This window comes from Photinus pyralis, unplaced genomic scaffold, assembly GCF_008802855.1.
Source record: "Photinus pyralis isolate 1611_PpyrPB1 unplaced genomic scaffold, Ppyr1.3 Ppyr1.4_LG6, whole genome shotgun sequence".
Lineage (NCBI taxonomy): Eukaryota > Metazoa > Arthropoda > Insecta > Coleoptera > Lampyridae > Photinus > Photinus pyralis.
Window position 1 is genome coordinate 3870852 of NW_022170663.1, and position 21037 is coordinate 3891888.

At 34.9% G+C, this 21037-nt stretch overlaps 1 protein-coding gene across 1 annotated transcript in view; it reads left to right on the top strand.

Moving 5' to 3' along the window:
• Positions 1-21037, top strand: part of LOC116174348 (homeobox protein caupolican-like) — a 47399-nt gene that overhangs the window by 16928 nt on the left and 9434 nt on the right. The window contains exons 2-3 of the mRNA XM_031492256.1: positions 2667-2978; positions 11229-11335. Of these exons, the coding sequence (XP_031348116.1) occupies positions 2667-2978; positions 11229-11335 (419 nt within the window). The remainder of the gene's footprint in view (positions 1-2666; positions 2979-11228; positions 11336-21037) is intronic.

Sequence of the window (21037 nt, forward strand, 5' to 3'; positions counted from 1 at the left end):
CACAATAGCGCATTTTTTTTTATTTTTGTGGAAATGCGCTAAAAAATGGGATTATTGCGTATGGACAAGACACATTCTTTGAATAGGCATACTTTGTTCGAGGTGCCTACATACAAAATCGAAAAATTGGATTGCGCATGCGCAAAACAAATTTTTTAAATAAGCATCAATTTTACTTTTTTTAACTAATAACATGTGTACCAAATATCAAAGCGATCGGACGTTTCTAAACAAAGTTATCTTTCATACGGACAGATAGATGGACAGACAGACAAAGGAACAGACGACAGACAGCAATACAAAATTATAAACGATCTCTAGGATCGTTAATAAACGGCAAAAGTATAAAATTATGGAACACGTAAAAAATAATGTTTTGGTTTTTTTACAATAACTTTTTTAGAAATAAACGCAAAAAAAATCGTTCCTTGGTGCAAGGCTCGACACCATAACCAACCAAACAGCGAAAAAAGTAAAACAATAGCTCTTAAAAAGAACTAGTAGCGTCCAGACGGACGGACAAAGTAGCCACAATAACGCATTTTTTTTATTTTTGTAGAAATGCGCTAAAAATGGTTCTTTTCTTAAATAAAACATTAGAGTTGATTGCTAAAATTCCCTTTTATTTGGCCTACTCTGTAAAATTAGCTCAGCAGTAGCATTGAATTCAGATTCAGATTTATTATTCAATGGTAGTAGTAAATCTTGTTTAAATTTTGAAAAGATGAATAATTACAACATTTTTGTAACAAATTCATTAATTAGGGATGTAGTAAAAACCTTTTTAGAACCTTACTGCAATGAAATAATTTATTGTATACGTGAATCACGTGTTCCTATTGCTCTTTTCAATACTTTTTCGCACTTGAACAATCTAGAATGTGTTAATGTGCAGATTAACTAGGTAATCTACAGATTGCTATTAATTTAAAGGAAATATCGCACTTTAACGGATCTGAATCGAGTTAATCGATCAATTTGCACATTAACGTTGTTCTAACATTAGCGGTAACATATGCACTACTTAAATTTGTAAAAAAATCTTTAAAATTCTTACTTCACGATGATACACCTGATCTGCTGGTATATATGGGTTTTTTTCATCATGAAAACGAGAAACCAAAAATTAGTTTCTTCCTTGATCGGGCTTCGAAAATGGTCAGAATGTCATTACCTAAGAATATTAGATCATATGATCGCCTCAAATCCATTGTAAATTTTGTTCCGATATTTAGTCAACCAGAATTTTCTTTTGAAACGTCTTAGAGTGGGAATTTTAGAAAATATTTTTGCAAAATCAGAAAATGCCTATGAAATCCGTTATTCTATCTTCTTATTAGTTATTACCGAGAAAAAAATTAAATTAGAATCTCAATTTTCGATACTTGGCTCCATTTTGGCGTTCAGTTTATTTGGAAAGACACATTCTCAATCCTCTCTATCACTCAAATTTTTTGTACATACTTAATTGTTACACCTTACACCCTGTATTTTCTTTATGATTCATTCTGCATTACGAAGTTGCACATTTACAAACTTAAGTCAGAAGAAAAACATAACACGTCAATAATATGTGGTTTCAGTTCATGTCCATTTAATTAATTCATTATTTTATCTGACGGTTCACAGACAGAATCTCGGGCCATATTTTTTGTTGGGGATAATTACATCAAAATGACACTCAATGTGCATGCTGATATGTCTAATTTCCTTATTTTTATCAAATAAATAAAACTATTAAGGCCACACTGGATTAAAACAAGTAAAGAGATTTAATTTCTCGTCTGTGTCAAAGCCCTTCAATTACTCGTTAAATAACACACAAAACAAAAGGCAATTATTGGCATGGCCGAGATAACCGGATACAGTTGGGGTTAATAGTGGACACCCTCCTACATTTCATTTATTAATCACAGGGCTCGTACTTTTCCTAAATCGCCCCAAAACTGAATATCACATCAGGGCGGGACGTTGTTGAATAATGTACAGACGCGAAACTTTTACCCCCCTTAAAACCTCCCCTTTCCCACCTATAGTTAAAATGCGTCACATTATCTACCCTAAAGCGTCTTAACCAACGAGATGAGAGTAGTCATAAAATTATCTCAAATTACAAAACGTGTTATATAGACGGATGCTTCATAGAAATTTAGTCTTACGTTCAGTTTGATATAAGGATCAAAATTTTACGTTTATAAACACAAACGTACCCGTCGAGCTGTAATAACCGCATTATTTATTTACTCAGGGGAATGTTCACTCATGCGATCACGCATTCGTTCGCCATTATTAAAAATAAATCTGCTTTTCGGGTTCGTTTCGCAATCGCGCGCTTCAACCCCTGTATACGCATCAAGTTAATGTTCTATTTGATTAGTAGTTCGCCTAATGCACTTTCGATGCGAGAATGGGGTAATCATATGGGTAGTGTGACGACCAAAGATAAATTAGTGCGAGGTAACAGATGTGTTGAGTAACTGTTTAAGAATGTTGTCGTTAAGATGTCAATTTAGATAATGGCTAAGGTGCTCATCGGGAATTTCTAGTAGTTTACGAAATTTTTGGAGTTAATTAGTGGGGACAACAGATTGCTAATGGTCGAAATGTGCGGGGTGCTTTTCTAATTCAAGATTCATTATCTTTAAGTTGGTGTTTTTCTGTTGCAGAGCACAGTATCGTCCGGACCTAGTCAACCAACTCCGCCGCCATCCGGTATGGCAGTGACCTCTTCGGCACCAACTCCTGGAAGTCCTCCGACAACGCAACGGTGTTGTGATACCGGCCGACCGCTTTTTACCGATCCAATTACGGGTCAAAGCGTCTGCTCGTGTCAGTACGAATTATTGGGTTACCAAAGGCTAGCTGGTGGTGTACCAGGTCTACCACCCCTATCAATGTATAGCGCTCCCTATCCCGAAGGAATGGCCGCCTATTTTCCGGCACTAGGTGCCGATCAAGCTCCATTTTATACATCGGCGGTAAGTGTAATTTGTTACATTAATTACGAACTTCCATCTTCTACCTTAACCTACATCGTTTCGACAGAATTTTGTTTAGTTAAAGCACAAGAAAGATTGCCATCATGAAAAAGGTATGTGTCCTTGTGAGGACGTTCTTAAATTTTCATTGTTACTTTCACAAACGACATTTTTTAAGTAGAAGACGATGTTCAACCGTTAGATAAAAAAGGTACCAAAGCGGGAACCCCAGAATTCCACGTTGCAATTATCACCTAATGAATCGTTCGGCATTCTAGCTTGATTTATATTCTTGTGGTTTAGTAGTCCAACATTTTAAAGTATTCTCGAAGTATTCCTGTGAATTTAAAGTATATGAACGTCTTTTACGTCGATGATGCTGATTGTATCCAACATTGCAGATAAAACTATAAAAAAACTGCAATTTCTTATGTATAGAATTCAGATCTCCAAAAGTCCAAACTGAAATGCAAAGATACAATTATATACACCCGTTCACCGTCGTCAAAAAAATGAAGAATTATAACATAGGAATCCTAGCAATAAAGGAGGTGAGAAGGAGAGGGGAAGGACAGACCAGGCTTACACTCTTTATTACAGAGAGGAAAACAAGCAAGCCAGTAAAGGAATAGGATTTATGGTGGACCAAAACATAGAAACAAGCATACGAAATTACAGAAGGAGTAAACGGAAGAATCGCTTATCTAAGAGTAAGAAACCAAGCCAACATCACTATAATCAGGCTTATAATTCTCGGAGATTTCAATGCCCAAGTCAAGTGGGAAAAGCACATGTGGCTAATCGCAGGGAAGGAAACACAACAAAACGAACGATAACGGAGCAAGGATGAGCAATTTGGCAACGGAGATGGATATGATCACGAAATTCAAACACAAACTGGAGCATAAAATGGATGATCCCAAGGAGAAACGCAGGAAACCAGATTGACCACGTGCTGATATCAAAAAAGAAGCATAATCCAGAATGTCAGATCATATAGGGGACGGAAGGTAGTACAGACAGACTCCTCCTAGTAATAACCAATTTGAAGCTAAGAAAAATTGAAAGAAGGAAAAGACCAGCAAAAAGGAAAAGATGGAAAATTGAGAAAATTAAAAAGAGGAGCACGCAATATGAAAAAGATGAAAAACGAATTATACCATTTAAACGTCTATAGTGCGGCTGAAACTATCGAAGAAGAATGGAATAACATAAAAAGAAGAATTGAAATTGGAAGAAAAGTAGGAGAGAAAAAGAGTGGTTTGTCACTGAATGCGAAACAGGAAAAATTAAGAATTTATGAAAGGAAAATAATAAGAAGCATTTTTGGAGGGAAGAAAATTGCGAAAGGAATATTTCGAAGATTAATGAATTCGGAACAATACTTAGTGGAGAACACATAGTGAGAACGTTAAAGGTGCAAAGAATGCGTGAGAAACGACAAAGAGGTGAAAAAAATTAGGTGGGGGGATGAAGTGATTTAAGGGCATAGCAAGCCTAGGACAAGATGTAAAGAACGTGGAGTAACTTACCGCACTTAAAGATTAATTTTCAAATAAGGATTGTAGACTTTATTTACATATTCCAGAGAAACATATTTTACTAGGAAGGCCACAAGTTTTTAAAATTCTAAATTTGATTAGGATTAGGTGTAAGAGCAAGGGACACTCATTGAAAAGGTTTTCCTTCTCTACATTTTACGCGGTAGTTTTACCTTTCCAATTGAGGGGCGAAGAGAGGGGGGTATGGGGACATACGGCTTAGCACTCCTTTTCAAAGTTAATTATAACGATCCCTTACTTATTAACGATCTTCTAAAAGCAAGTTCATGATTTTGAACTTTCCGTCCATCCGTCCGTCTGTGTATAACTCGGGAACGCCAACGATATCAGTGCAAGAATAACGATTGTTTGATGTTTTGATCAAAGTTCATGTAGTTGTCCAAAATAGATCAAATTCAAGTTTTGGTCATCGAGATAATGTTCTTGGTCTTTTTTCCAACGAGATTGGTACATAAATAACGATTTTGACATGTTTTGATCAAAATCCACGTGGTCGCCAAAATGCATCAAATTCATATCTTGAGCATTGAGATAAATCCCCTAGTCTTTTTCCCAACGACCTTGGTGCATAAATAACGATTTTGACATATTTTGATCAAAATTCATGTGACCCCAGAAAAATAATTTAACATCTTTGAATCACATAGATGCGGTTATCAAATGTGCACGTGATGTACTCTTTCAGCATCAAGATAATGCGTTTGAAAACCTTTAAAACTCCAAATTCATGTGTAAAAAATAATTTTGGGTACATTTTGCTCTAAAACTTTTGACCTATACCACAGAGAAGAGCTATATTCAATTGTTACACATCTAAGAGTAATAGGGAATAATCCAGCGGAAGTCCGAACTCGATACATGACCTAGCGAATGAAATATTTTGATTTCTATTATATTGAGCCCGTAGATTTTCCTGTTCCCGATTCACTCGAAGTCCTATAACTTTTGTTCCTGTTGAACCAGCTTCCTGAAAATCAATAGCGTCCGTCCTTAATGTTCAAAGTACCCGTACACCAAATTTCAACCCAATGGGCCACTTTTAAAAAGAGTTAGAGCGCACACGGACGGACGAACGACAATACAAAACTATAAAGGATCTGAAGAATCCTTAATAATGCCAATTGGAACGAAGAAAGGAAATCTATATTTGGACCCTAAATTATTAGGCCATAAATAATCTGAAAGAAAGAATTAAAGAAGAGGGTGCAAGGTCGTTTACGGCCTATGTTACTTTCCACATCAGATTTGACAACTCGGTCAAGTACTCAGGTAAACCCAAATGCCGTATACTTCCATTACACTGCAGTGTAACCACAAAAGAACCAGAAGCGACGAAAAGGAAGCGTAAAAATTTACTTCGCGCCTTGCCCTCAATGGGAGAGATGACGAAGTTTAATTATTTTTATATCTCCCCCATCAATCCTCGATCCTATCGATCGATAAGCCTCATCCCAACTACTGCTAAGATCCAACTTATTTCCAATGTACAGGCAGGAAGGAATAACCAAACCATTACTGAATCCGAAAATGTGAGATACCTTGAAATCCATCTTGACAGAAAACTAACGTGGAAGCACCATACAGAAACAAATCAACAATCAAAGAAGGTGCGAAAAGCCTCATGAAAAGCTTGGTGTTCAGTGTTCACTACCGCACTCTGGTTCAACCTCTCCTAGAGCCTTTACCAGATCGATGGATCAAAAGAACTTGGTCAACTGACCCGATGAAGGGCTAATAAGGCACGAGCATCCTCCGAATTCATGATGATATATATTCTGATTGTTTGTTAATTAAAATTTGTATGATATAATTTAAGTAGATATCTAAACAATTCAACTGCAATGAGATTAGCAATGTAGATCACTAAAAATATGCAGGGTGTCCTATTTAAATTTTAAAATTCATGATCACTATTCACTACTGGTCAAGCCCGAGTACGTATATCACCCATGAATTGTTATTACGTAGTATAGTCATATTCTGCCAGTTTTCAGACTAATGGGAATTCTTGAGTTTTCAAAATTTATCCATCTGGCATAGATACGTAAAACCTTGCGTAATTAACAGCAAACGTTTTGGCCCAATAAATGCTGCTAAAGTATTTAAACAATTTCGTGAGTCTTGCCATCATCGAATATACATTATGTTCTAATTGCTTTGGGACACACACGGGATTCGACTAATGAGTCAGGAAGCCGTCAGACGAGGACACGTCTGTCGCTTAATCGCCAACTCCGGGCTTTCGATCAAAGTTTCATCAGGAAACACATGTTAACAAGGTATTTGCCTGTATGTCCCAGTGATGTCTTTCGTTACTACACGTTCATTGAATATTGATCGCTACACGGGACCGAGTTGCGAATTTTAGATTTCGCAAATGATTTTACCCAACAAAGCGCGTGATAGACGAGGCGATGTCCAAATTAAAAGAAGCCGAGTCGCAACCTATACAGAATAATTAAGTGAACATGACAGTTAAAATTTAATTATGTGCCCAGTGCGCTTAATGAATATGAATGTGGTCATTGTAGATCTTTGCCCCGGGGATTTACCACGAGAGGAACCTTGTATACAAACACGTCTCTAGATTATACAAAATGAAATGTGTTTTGTCATAAATCAGGATTGGGACGTGTCTCTATAACTTCATTACGGATTATTATATTAATCACGAGATGCTTGTGGTTTAACAATGCAATATGACAGATTTTCTCTTATAATTTCCATGGGGCATTGTATATTATATACGTGCGCTTAGATTTTTAAATGTTTTTCAATGGTCGTTAGAAGACTATCAAGTATTTGCTTATAAGGATTCAGTAGTTGTACACATTAATTCTCACCAGCAGCAACCGTCTCCCAAATATAAAATATAGCCTTAATACCTTTGGCCACCGAATTAAAAATTCAATTCAATTTATTTATAGGGAACCCTATTTTAATAACAATTCAATTACTTTCTAGTGTGATAGATGATCTAGAAATTTGGATTCTTCATGTAATGCAACTTCTAGATGTTCTGTCGCTGGAAAAGAATCTCTTCTGCGACGTTTAAACTCTCATGAATCACTTGGAACTCGACTTGGAATCATCTCATTGTAAATCATGTTCTTAAGAAACTTTCAAGAAAGAATACCTTATATGAGCATATTTCTCCCACAAGGACAATCAATATGAATTCGACAAGATGATTCCGTGCAACGAAGAAGGCTATCATCTGGACATTATAACAATTAACTTTGAAGTGTTGACATAACAAAGAAGTTGGCACCGTCCATCTAGTAGGTATTCCAGAAATAAACTATTTTTTAGTAAAACGCTTCTAAATTTATAATTTCAAAATTAGGATGAGTTGCATTTGGGAAACATCATAATATATTGATGATTGTCATAAGAAGCGAATTTCTTACGAAAAAAATTGGTAACTAGAGAACAAACTTGGAAATCAATGATTCTCATATTTTTTTAAGAACAATTATAAAACGGGGAGGGACGACACTTTTTCATCCACTGATAAGGCAGTTTTTGGACTCTGCAAATGAAATCAATCAAAGAAACAAATATATTCAATACACTTTAGAAGTTACTGATGCTCGGGTAATAGATAATAGTATATTTATGTACAAGCGAGTTGTGTTGACGTGGTGCATCAAGGCGAGTAACTACTGATTTCAATTTAGTATATGATTCTTTACCGCTCGCATCCGCGCACGTTTTCTCATAATTTAGGTAACTTGGCACTGTATTTATAACACACTCGCTATTGCCGCACGTACCACTACTATCTATTCTATTTGCTCGAAATTGCTTTGGTAGGTTCATGTAATTAAAGTAAGCAAAATGAACGTACCCAAAATCGCACTGCGCTTGCGCAATAGGGAACTTGCGGGGCAATTTCGTCGACATTTTTATGTCAAAAAGTTTTTTTATCGTCCCACGCCTTGGCACCTGACTCAAGACCTAGTACAAGGTCGCATTCTGAAGTTTTTCCTTCCCTGGCATTTCTTTAAATTCCGTGGCCTGTCCTGTTTAAATAGTTACAGAGGAACTCTTTGTACTCCTCATCTGAAAGTTTGGCCGCTTTATGCTCCAGTTTGAAAACTTCTTTTCTAAACTAAATAATTTAAAGAAACAAAAATAATTCGTAATATAAAAGAATCTACAATGGAAATAGATGATTGTCATAGAAGATCATGTACGACAAAAATTGGTAATTATGATGCAAGGTGGTGGTGACACTTTTATATGCACCAATTTGGGATCCTGTTAACAGAATCAACCAAAGAAACAAAATTATTGAATGCACCCCTGGAAGTAAATGATAGTCTGCGACGAACTTTGTCGAGAAGTCCGCTCACAAAAGTTAAATACAAAAAATTAAATTTTAATCATCATCGGTGCGGCAGCTTTTTGGTACGGAATCTCGAGCGCCACCAGGAGTTTGTCGATCCTTGCTCCTGGTCAAGAACGGTCAGTTTCTGAAGCTACGGGTACTCAAACGGAGAAGCTGAAAACTCCAGGTATCTTGCGGGCAAATGGCGGCAGTCGCAGGGGAATATTTAAAACACTAAAACTAAGCGGTACATGGGACGGTAGCAATTTCCCAAATTGGAACGGAAGTACAAATTAACTATCGGTACCTTACTAGTTACTCCGAAAACGAAACAAGGATGAAGGAACACAAACCCCCTTTATACAATGTCAAGCGCTTACCTTGAAATTAAACGGTATTTTCAAATGCAAAGATTTACTAAAGTGGCACGAAGTCAAAGGCGGAAAAACATCCCCTAAATCACGCTGTTGCCTTATATAAACTATAATTACGGAAAGGGGAGGTCGGAAATTCTAGCCAGTCGGCTGGAGTGATAACGTCCATAAATTAAAGCTTCTTTATTTAATTTCTGGGCTTCTGGTCAAAAAATACTGGGATCAATCTTCAAATTAATTAAGCGCGCTTGACACAATGAAATTAGACGAGGTTTGCTGCAAAACATCTGATGAGCTACCGGTTTTGAGGCTCACTCAAATGATCGGACTGAAATTTCCAAATTCGGTAGGCCAGTGATTGTCCAATGATGGAATTTCGGGTCAATCGCGAAAGATCTGCAACCTTAACGGCCTTGCAGCTTTAATGCCCGTTTTCGCGTAACATTGGGAAACTAAAATCGGTTATTAATGAATGAAGGGAACTGAAATCACAAAATATCAATTTTTCTCCTTCTTCCCCATGCCGAGGGCTGTCGGATGCTACAAAAATAATCTACATATCTACGAGAACAATATTGTATTCCACAGCAGGCTTTTTTATCAGTGTTAAAACGGTTCTACAAATTAAAACATTGCTTTTACCTTCTATTTCTTACTCCTAGAAAAGAAATACATAGTTCCGGAACTACACTTTCTCGTAAGGAAGCATCCATTTGAGTCTTAAGTACCGGGTGTTCATTAAAGCTGGTAGCTTCCATCAGTGTATGGTGCGTTCATTAATTCTGATATAATTCAGCTCCAACCCTGGAGATAGATTACTGTCATATAAGGGCAGAATTTCTTACGAAAAAAATTAATAATTATAAGACGAAAAGGAGGTGACATTTTTTTTAGAACTATTAGGGTAGCTTGTGGAAACTGTATACTAATTTAGTCACAAATATTGAAGAATATAACTCCGGCAATTGATAATGCTCCTTTAAGGGCGAGTTTCCTTTTAGAAAATTAGTAATTTTAAAACGAGTAGGGGCGATAGAACTTATAGCATAGATTGTGAAAAAAATTTTCAAATTGGATAAATGAACTGAACCATAATTTCGCAAATTTCTATTATTATATAGCCAATCAGTAATCACCCTGGTAATCACCAACAAGCTTTTGCGAAGTTTTCATTACGTATTAAAGTTATCAGAAATTTCAATTTTTCTTACAATTTTTGTAAAATGAAGATGAAAATAATCTTGATTTATGATTTATGAACCGCAAAATATTATTGATTATCTGATTAATAGAATAATAGACGATAAAAATAATTGATTATTTGACGCTTAAAATCAGCGCTTGGAACTATAGTTTACAATGGTGGTTATACATTAAAATGTATAGATTTGATGGACAAATGGTTTTTTTTGTAATCTTAGCGCTAGATCTACATATATTCATATTACAAATACGGTGTGTACAAAAGTGCGAATTATACCCATAACTGTTTATGGAAAAAATGGAAAGCAATCTTGTTGCTTTAAATTACCTACACTTTAATTACCCCCCGTTAAATTAATGACCAGACTAATTTAGCTAACATGCATCCCAAGAAGTTTATCTTTAGATGCTTTGTACTAAATTAATTAAAAATAATTATGTTGATCTAAAATAGTAAAACGTGCAAAAAATATGCTCGAATCCATCCATCCATCCACGTAACATAATTTATGTTTCCTCATATAACAGCTACATAGATAACAATTATGTGTGGATATAAACAATATGTTCATTTATATACTGTGTGATATTCTTGCTCTGTTGATTATACGAACTCATTGTAAAATACAAGTAGTAGTCGATAATTAACGAGATATATAAATATTAACTTATGAAACAGAAAAATAATTGTGCACGCTATTTCCTTGAATGCCGGAAGTCGGATTGTCGTGCGAACGTTTCGATGTAAAAGTTTACTTGAAATTTTTGTTTGTTTCAGGCGGCAAGTTTAGAACTTAAAGAAAATCTTGCGGGCGCAGCGACGTGGCCGTATCCTTCAGTTTACCACCCTTACGACGCGGCGTTCGCCGGTTATCCCTTCAATGGGTAAGTTTCTTTTTTCTCTCCGACTTAATACGGGCGGACATTTTTAGAATTGTTTTATTATCATTAGTACAATTTGTAACCTTTTCCCACATGGAAATCGAGTAATTATATGCGCACTTCTTATACGGGTTACTATAAATTATTGAGTTATTAAACAGCTCTACATTCCATTTATGTATATGCAAATTGTTATTATTATACTTACATAGTGGAGTATCGTAATTATTATGTACACAATAGGACTGTTCAGATGACATTAATTAACGTCCGATTGTAGATATTTATGTATGGTGTTCGTATAATTGTTTACAATTAATCTATGTATGTGAATGTGTATAAATAAGTGCAGCAATTAAGTATCTCTACAAACAATTAATATATCATATTTCTCTGTCGAAATCGTTTTGCAAAGATGCATTGTTATTGACAACATGCATTAACACAACTTTCCTTTAATTGAAGACTAAATTAGCACCTGTTCTGTAATAGTACGTGAAAGTTTCGGTCCTGGCTTCTCGATTCGATTTTCTATAATTGAGTTTTGAAATTAAAAGACATATTTTACAGTTCTGATCAATGAAGCAATCTGTATACGCATGATTTTTACTTCTTGAAGACAACAACTTTTTATAAAATCTTTCCATTCGGCACCATTCAATATTTCTAGCGTTTTATTAACAATTTCTGTAAGAAAATATTTGAAAACCTTTTTCAGTGGAGTTTTGGAATTTACACAACTATGCTATTTTTAGTGCTCACTTATTGTAGGAATTTCAGATATTTTTGATACGTCAAGGTAGTTTCTGGCTTTAAGACGCATTTTGAACTATTTGTAAGCATGTTTCGTGCACAATCGGGAGTTATTTGCACAACTAGTTTTGAAAGTGATACTTTTTTCATGAATTTGCAGTTTGATTAATGAGGGCGAAGCATCTTCAGATGATACTTCCCGTGTAACCCTTATGCTGACTATATCGAAGCGTCTTTCCCCACGTACACCTTTTTACTAATTTAAGTTACAACTTCTGACTTTCCAAAATTTTGATTTGGGCCTCTCGACCCCTTAAGCCTTAAGCATTTCGATGATATGAAATAAATGCACCACGAAGCGGATTAAACTCAGAATTGTGTTAGGAGTCTTTTCGTTTATTTAGCTCAGAAAACGCTTCTGAAATCTGTAGTTAGATCGCGTGTTCCAATTTAAAAATTGTGTTAGTAGTTATACATAATAATATATTCTAATTATACAATGCATATGTGATACGATTAATAATCTTAGAATAGTGAACCGTTATGAAAAACTTCATTAGTCTAAGTCAAATTAATTTTAGCTAACAACAAAGGCGAAATTACGAATGTTGGCGTATTAAAAAATAGGTGATAATTTTTCTTTAACAAGGCCACGTTTTTAAATTACATAATTTAAGGTTAACACCATAATCCGTTAGCTTAATTAATTTATTACCACTTAGCACGTATAACCGTATCGGGTTACCGTTAGCATATTATTATTTTTATCAATGAGAAATGAATTTTCGCCTCCTTTTGTCGTCTATATCGGAGTATAGTGACTGATGACAAGCTAATGTGGCGGGCTGGCCACGAAAACCGACGTTCGCGGTCCAGACGCCCACCGTCCCGATGCACGTCATTTATTATTTAGAGCGATAATTCAGTATACACCCTAGTCATTTGATATTGGATCCCCTTTAATCTCATGGGATCTCCGACACATTTGCCACATTCTTGAATAAAACATCACCGGATTAGAAAAGCTCTCTAATTGAAATCTTCACCTTATAATGGAAATTTGGAGGGCTTCCCGAGCGGACCCCTTAAGCGAAAATGATAGTTTGGCGATTGTCTATCTCGTATAAGAGTTTTAATGTATGGAAATGATTTATGGCGGTCGTAAAATGTTGAATAAGTGATTAATTTACATTCTACTACAGAAACCACAAGCGCATTTGATATTCATCTCATAAAACAAATTACATGCTTAACAACATTGTTTTAGTTACATGTGAATAGTTTTCTCCTACTGTTATATGGTAACCTGGACACGAATAGTTTACCATTTACTTGTCAATCTCCACGCACTATGTTTGCTTAGAAAAATTATGAAGTATCCGATGGAAAACTTTCCCGCATTCTAATTTTTAGTTTAAATAGATTCCATCAAACATACCTTAAAAATTAATAGGAATGCCGGAAGAAAATTGGGATCATTTCTCAAAAGTGACAATTTTTGTTAAATAAGGCCTAGAACTTTATTAGAATCATATTCAGTGTATATGCTAATGGGGCCTCTGAAAAGATTTTTGTAAATTCAGTATCTTTTCAGTTTCATAGATGGCGTAGTCACTCTTCTAAGTTTTAAAAGGAAATGCACCTCAAATTTAACACACTGACCAATGATTATGAATTATCTTTAGTTATCTTAATTATATCTTAACTGTAACATACGTATTTTTGCTGCGTGTGTTTAACCGATTTTTGACATCGGTTTAAAGTACCATTCGCATATATTGCAAATAAGGGGCGGCACAAAAAAGTCTTTTTCAGAAACCGACATATAGATAAATTGAAAACGAAGAAAAATCTGAACAAATGAAGCTCATCTGCACAGAGTACCTACCTAAAGACACATCGGTGACCTTAGTAAAAACAATTTAGTCATGGGTCTCATTAGGGAACGGGGCGAATTAGAAATCATAATACAGTGATACATAGGCAGAGGCAAACGCAAAGAATTGGGCCATTATCAGGTCATGCCCCAAAATGTAGTGTGAGATTAGAGTTTGACACACATCTCCATGTAATAACCTATGTCATCACTTTCCACGCCATTTTAGCAATAATTTGTAATGTTGTACTAAAATGATAACTAATTATTAATTAATTATCTTGAAGCATATGACGCCTATGTTTTGACTTTTATGGTTACCTACTCCATTAATTGGTAGGCAAATTTAAACCTTATAATTAATCGTTTCATCCATTGTTCAAATAATTTTAATCGTTAACAAACAAGCAGTAGAAAACAAGTAGCAACACTAATTGCTATTTTGAAGGACGACATGTTTGGATGGGAAGGTACCTATAGCATAGCCATTGCTCACTATTTTATTCCGCCTCCGCTTCATCCGGTCAAGCAAGACCTACACTTAAAAAAATCGTGCTTTTCGCACAGATCGAGACACGTTTTCAAATTTCTCGCAAGGAAAATTATAATTGATAAACGTAATTTATCTAATCAAATTAGTGTCAACAGCCACAGGATATGCATCCACAGCGCGCGTCATACGCTAAAATTGCGCCCTCATTAATTTTACAAAACCAATTAGTACGAAAAATCTCTAAATTAGAAAAAAAGGTAGCCCGGGTATCAACGGTAAAGATCGCGCATGAAAATGTAGCAATAAAATACAAAAACATAATGTATCAAATAAAAGTGTCAAGCGAGCAAGGAATTTCCATTCCAATCGTTTTCAACGTTTCAGAAAATCTCTTTTGGCACGCACCATGGATACTTATATAGCAAGCTGGTGAAATATTTACCGAAAATGTGAAATAAACACGATATTTAATAATTTAGCGTATTGCCATTTGGTGCCGTACACAGTTTACATAAACATACATTTAAAGCAATAAATTACGATCGATAACCCAATAATTGACCCCAAAAGACCGTCATGGATTTATTTATAACAACTCAAATTTGTTAATGCGACGATTGTGATTTGTCACTTCTAGGAAGAACTCTGAGTCTGTTTGAAATTTTCGGATTTATGCGGCATTAATTTGGGGTTATGAAACTATTTATTTTATTGTTGATATGGCGCCTGGGTGGGCATTTCATGGAATTACTTATCTTAGTAGATTTTTGACATAATTACAGTATTAATTATATTCAATTAGCTCGTCGTAATCTCCATAATTGATTTCGATTTAAATGTTTTATTTACGCGGCGTCGCTTTTCGCTGCGCTTTTTTTTTTAAATAAACAGCTAACGAGCTACGTCAAACGAACTTTAAAAATATTAATACATTGTTAACCGTTCTGTTCTTTTGAACTTAAACAAGGTAATCCATCATCATATTTGTTACGTTATGTTTTATGTTGGAATGAATCCAACTTCTGCTAATTTAGTCAGTCAACTTTTCGAAAATACATAAGTTAAGGCACTGGGGAAATAAATAGAATGAATGATGACTACTTTAACGTAAATTTCAAAACAAAACTTCCTTGTTGATTATTTATTAAATTATACGCGATTTATCAATGAATTAATTTTGAATTGTGCTCGAGTAAGTGACGTTATTCCCCAAATAATATAGTGCCCTCCCTTGCTGCTTTGTAAATGTGCTGTTAAACAAAATGTAAACCGAAATACATCTCCACCTTTTTCACGTTTTGCAGACATTTAAATATGTTTTTGCAAAGTGACAAATTGTCTTCGCAATTTTTAACAACGGAAGCTTTGCACATAAATTACGATTTAATTATTTAATCGATGAAATTTACAAGGGTTTACTCTATTTGTGGAGTTCTTTGAATAATAACGGTAAAGTGCACTCGTCGAATATTTGTTTGAGTTCTGCCCCTGCACAAAACTTACAGAGCGATCATCTCTGGTTTTAGATTCGGTTGCTGACAAATCCAAAATGAGGTGCCTGATGGCATTTATTACTTTCAAGATGACGATTGCATACTGTGACACTTTGGTCGCAATTATACATGTTTTTTTTTGGTGAAAAGCTGAGAAATTTTTAAATATAGTGTCGCGATAATTAATTGCTCCATTGTAAAATTAGCATAGAATGATTCCAAGCATGGTGGGTACAATTGTCCTTTCGTTCACATATATAACAATTATCATGTTTGTAGCTAATTACACAGATAATTAAAGGAACAAAGTATTGCCAATTAATTTTCTATGGCCCTGATGTTCCCTAGCGCTGATTGCTCATTACTGTAGTAACATGGTTTAAAGATATAAAATGTAAATGAAGACAGCTACGTGCATGGTGGAAAAATACCACTTTGGATGCAGGGTGGAAATGTTGTCTGGGACACTTAAAAACAACATTTTTAAAAAAAGACTTGTGGTATGGTATCCAAAATTTAAAAAAGGTTTGCTACCAATCTACATCTTTGCAGTTTTGAAAATATATTCAGTGTTGCCACCCTGTATAACAAGGGAATACATTTCAATTTTGAAGTCATTTCTCGTCTGCTAAAATTAACAAGGAGCCCTTTTTGAAATCAGTTGCTGCTAATATCGTGTTCACGCAAAAATGAACAATAAATTCTGCAGCTTTTTTGTTTTTTTAACTCACGAATGCACAAACTCATACTACGAGTATTTAAGTATGATGAGTACTGAACATCTACTGATACCTATGGATGTATATCAGCCCATTTCTGGATTGTTACCAATAGGATATATTTAATAATATGGAGAAGTGAATGGCTAGACACGCAAAACAGTTGCAGTATTGTTTAAAATGCAATCCGTATATAAAATAAATGTATCTTTAATTTTAGTAATAAAAGATTTATTTATTTAGTTGCAACAACAAATGTTCTTTAGCACCTCTGTTGATGGAACTGACAGTTCCGTCGCCGATTCGAAAACGTATTTAATTATAAAAACTTTACTCACTTTACAACAAAACAATTTGATGTCCTGGGAAAGAACTAAATTTTATGCCATCTTTTTGGTAAAGGGCGAGATTAAGATGGTAAAGCAAAATCATTATTTGTACACAAATTCCGTTGGAAAAAAAAAACAAAATACCTATTTTGATATCATGGGAGGAATCAATTTATGCTAAAAATCTTACAAATTGCACAAGAAAAAGTAAGCTACGGTGTTATTTTTACTGTTTGTCATCTAACATATCCATCTAACATTTACACCTTGTAAATAAAATGTAATCCCGCAAGACGAGCAGTAATAGAAAAATGGAAAAGCACGGAAAAGTTTTTTACATAGACATTAACCAGAAGAGTGGTGGAAATAGGAGAAGTGGACTTTTTGTGGTTTGTGGTTATTCGCTTAGAATTTCTGTAATGAATACATGAAGGTTATGCAATGAAACCGTTTGATCTAAAATATTTTCAGTTATACAGGGTGTATCCTTTCATAGGTAAAACTCTTCACTACGTGATTCCTCCGATATATGTAATTGCAGATTTTTACTTTCTGGTGTACTGAGTCATAGTTATTAGCAGTTTGTTATGTGAACTGGGATGACCTATACCTTCTGAAGGAGTTATCTACAGGAAAATTGTTATTAGACTTTTGTACTAATGCGGAATTACGTAGTGAAGAGTTTTACCTATTGTAAGGATATACCCTGTATACCACTTACGATTTCATAGGAGGTTAATCCACCCCCCGTTATTCTAAATGAGATGCTCTAGTTTTTATTAATATTTTTTTGAATATACGATAAAACGAGCGATAAAGTATCGAACGGTCTTTAGATTGTGTTTTCAAAATGTGTAGCAAATGCACAAAATAATATACATAATTTCCTTTCGTTTTGGAAGCTCAAAATTGTTATGATTTAAGTAACTATATACTTATGTCCTACCCAATACCTAAATGAACTATTCAAAAAACGTACTTATGCACGGTGCTCAGAATCTTATTTCAAGGTTCTCAGTTTGGAAAATGTGTAATTTAATGGAAACGCCCACCAATATATGAACTATACAGGATGTTTATATTTCGCCTTATATCATAAATGATCGGTCTTTATTGGAACGTGAAACGGAATTGCTAAAAAAAAGTATAGTAACAATCTAAAAAAATTCACACGTAGGTATGAGATATCCGTAACACTAACAAAATGAAAAGTGAAGTGAAGCGGAAAGAAATGCTTTCCAGTAAAACGATGTCCTGAACTGAAGTGTAATCCCTTAAAAAAAGAAAACTTTTACATAATTTTCTGAAAACCCGGCAGTATACATTTTTTTTAACAGTTGCATAAGCTTTATAAAGGGTTCAAAAATTTCGAAAAATTTATATACTCGTTATTCAAAAACCATCCCGTTTAAGTGTATCCGTATCGTAACATGTTTCATGTCCATTAAGTTAGCCCCCCCCCCCTCCCTTCTACGTCCAATTTTTTCGAAACCATTTTGGAAATCCGTGTTAATGATTAGGTGCCAATAACAAAAATTTAGTTCTTTGGGCGTTGGGCACATAAAACATTTTTATTTGGATGGGGCTTAATTAACATTAAGCTACACCCCCTAATAGAAAAAAGTATCGTAGAAATATAATTAATCTGCAATACAATTTTTATAATTATAATTAACTTCTAATTAGGTATTTAAAAAATACATGACATATCAACAAAACAAATGATCTGATCAAGTAGAAAAGTAAATCAAAATCAATCAGTCACTCTCTCCGAAGAAGGCGTTTAGAAAAATTTAAGAGGCGCGTCTCCTAAGAGTCTCTAATTTAAAAATTCCTTCCATCCTTTATAAATGTAATACAATTTAAATCACAAAACCAATATACACAGCCTAAGGGTGGTTACTTTTTGTATATATGTTAATTATATTTTTTTTGTGCGGGGCACCTAATTCTGAAATGGTTTATAGTGGGGAGGGTTGGGGGTTAACTTAATGAACTTTAATTATGGGCTAGATTTACATATAGGAGGAGTATTAAGCACAATTGAAGAATATAAAAATCTCAAAAAGAATTGGTTTATTCATTACCTAAATTGGGCAATAGGAATAAAATAGCCTAGAAAATATCGATACGTACTTAATATTTTCACTTCGAAACGTCATTGCTGCAAGTTCTACACTGCACTCACGGATTAGGGCTTAGGCTGAATCTAATTAGCTCCCTTGCATAATATAATATAGAAAAAAATAGAACGAATTATGCAATATCATCCAATTCTATAGAGTTATAAAAATCCAACATCCTATGCAATGTCTGTGCTGAGCCCAATCCTTCTTTCAAGCAAGTATTCCACATATTTTTGGTTATAAATAGGCTAACAAATTTAGTGGCTTTGTGGTGCAGTATAGTATGTGATATTTCAAGTCATCTCCTTGGAATATTCTCCGAGTTTCATTACCAATGTTTACGGAATCCATTTAGAATCTCGTTTAAAAACCTTTTAGAATCTACAGAATCTTTAGGCCCTCCAGATTAGGATCCTTAGACTAATTGTTCCTACAATCTACTTATAGTGGTCTTGAGATATGACCTCAATTTTATATTTACCCGTATCAGTTTTCTTAGATCTTTTCGGAAAATCTAAAAATAAACCCCATTTCTCTTTTGAAATTTCGTAATTTTTAAGAAAATTCGCTCTTACCTGCATGGAAATATTCGATGTAGCTTGTTACACCAAATATTTTTATTTCCTTGATGGGTTATATTTAAAGGATATAAAGCAATCCTCAAATTGTCACCTAAGATTAAAATCCTTTCCAGTTATTTTTAAGAAAATTCGCCCTTTCGTACATAGCAATGCAATGGTGCATCAAATATTGTGGCTCCCTTGATGAATGATGCTACAAGCAACCCACAAACTGCCATCTGAAAATAAACCCACGAACTTTGCCGGAAAAGTTCGCGCACAAACCTTAAAATGAAAAATGCAATTAGTTGAAATTTCAATCAGCATAAAAAATAAATTGTTCACAATCTTCCATTGTGGTAGTTGGCAGAGCGTTGCCGTAGTCTTGGTACGGCACCTCGAGCGCCACCAGGGGCACGTCAACCCTTGCTCCTGATCAAGGTCAGTCGGTTTCTGAGGCTACAGTTACTCAAACGGAGAACTGCAAAACTCCAGGGAATTTGCGGCCAAATGACGGCGGTCGCTGGCGAATATAAAAAAATGTGGTTCCATTCGGTTCAGTCGGAAATTGGAGTAGAGACAAACAGACCGATCGACATCATCAAGTTTTGTTTGATACGGATTTCTGGTGGTTCAAAACGTGTATTTCCACAAAAAATGTGGGGGTTCATTCTTTTTACCCCAATCCAATACCTTCCTTACGCACGTGCGGGTGGTAAAAAGATTTACGGCACATCAGAATAATAGCACAAATTAACCAACGGCTACCCCCTACGTAACGGAATGAAAATATCAAGCGGACAAAGCCAAAACGGAAAAAGATCTCCCTAAATCGTGCTGTTACCTTATATAAATTTTCCTAAATATGGAAAGGGAAAGTCGGAAATTCCAGCCGGCTGGCGGACTCGGGTCCAAAAATTAACTACTTCTTTATTTAATGTCTCGATATATTATATGTCATCATATAACACTGAAACCAATCTTAAAAGTTAATTAAGAGCGCTTCATTTGAGACTAGACGCAATCTAATGAGACGGGCAGGATAAAATTTCCAAATTCGGTAGCCCAGTAATGCACCATTGTTACATGAAATCGCAAAGGTCTACTAGAATGAAAGGCTGCCGGATGCTACGAAAATCATTTACATATTAGTACACGAAGAGTTAGAAACTTTGGGTGCTTCATTATACCCTTCTTGTTTTGAAATTTCGCAATTTTTGAAAAAAATTTTCCTACATAGCAATATTCAATTGGTGGGGGTGGAACTTTTATGGTACATCAAATATTATCCCTTCTAAGGATCTATACGCAACCTTCATTTGCCACCTAAAAATGCGTTATTACCTTTATTTGAAT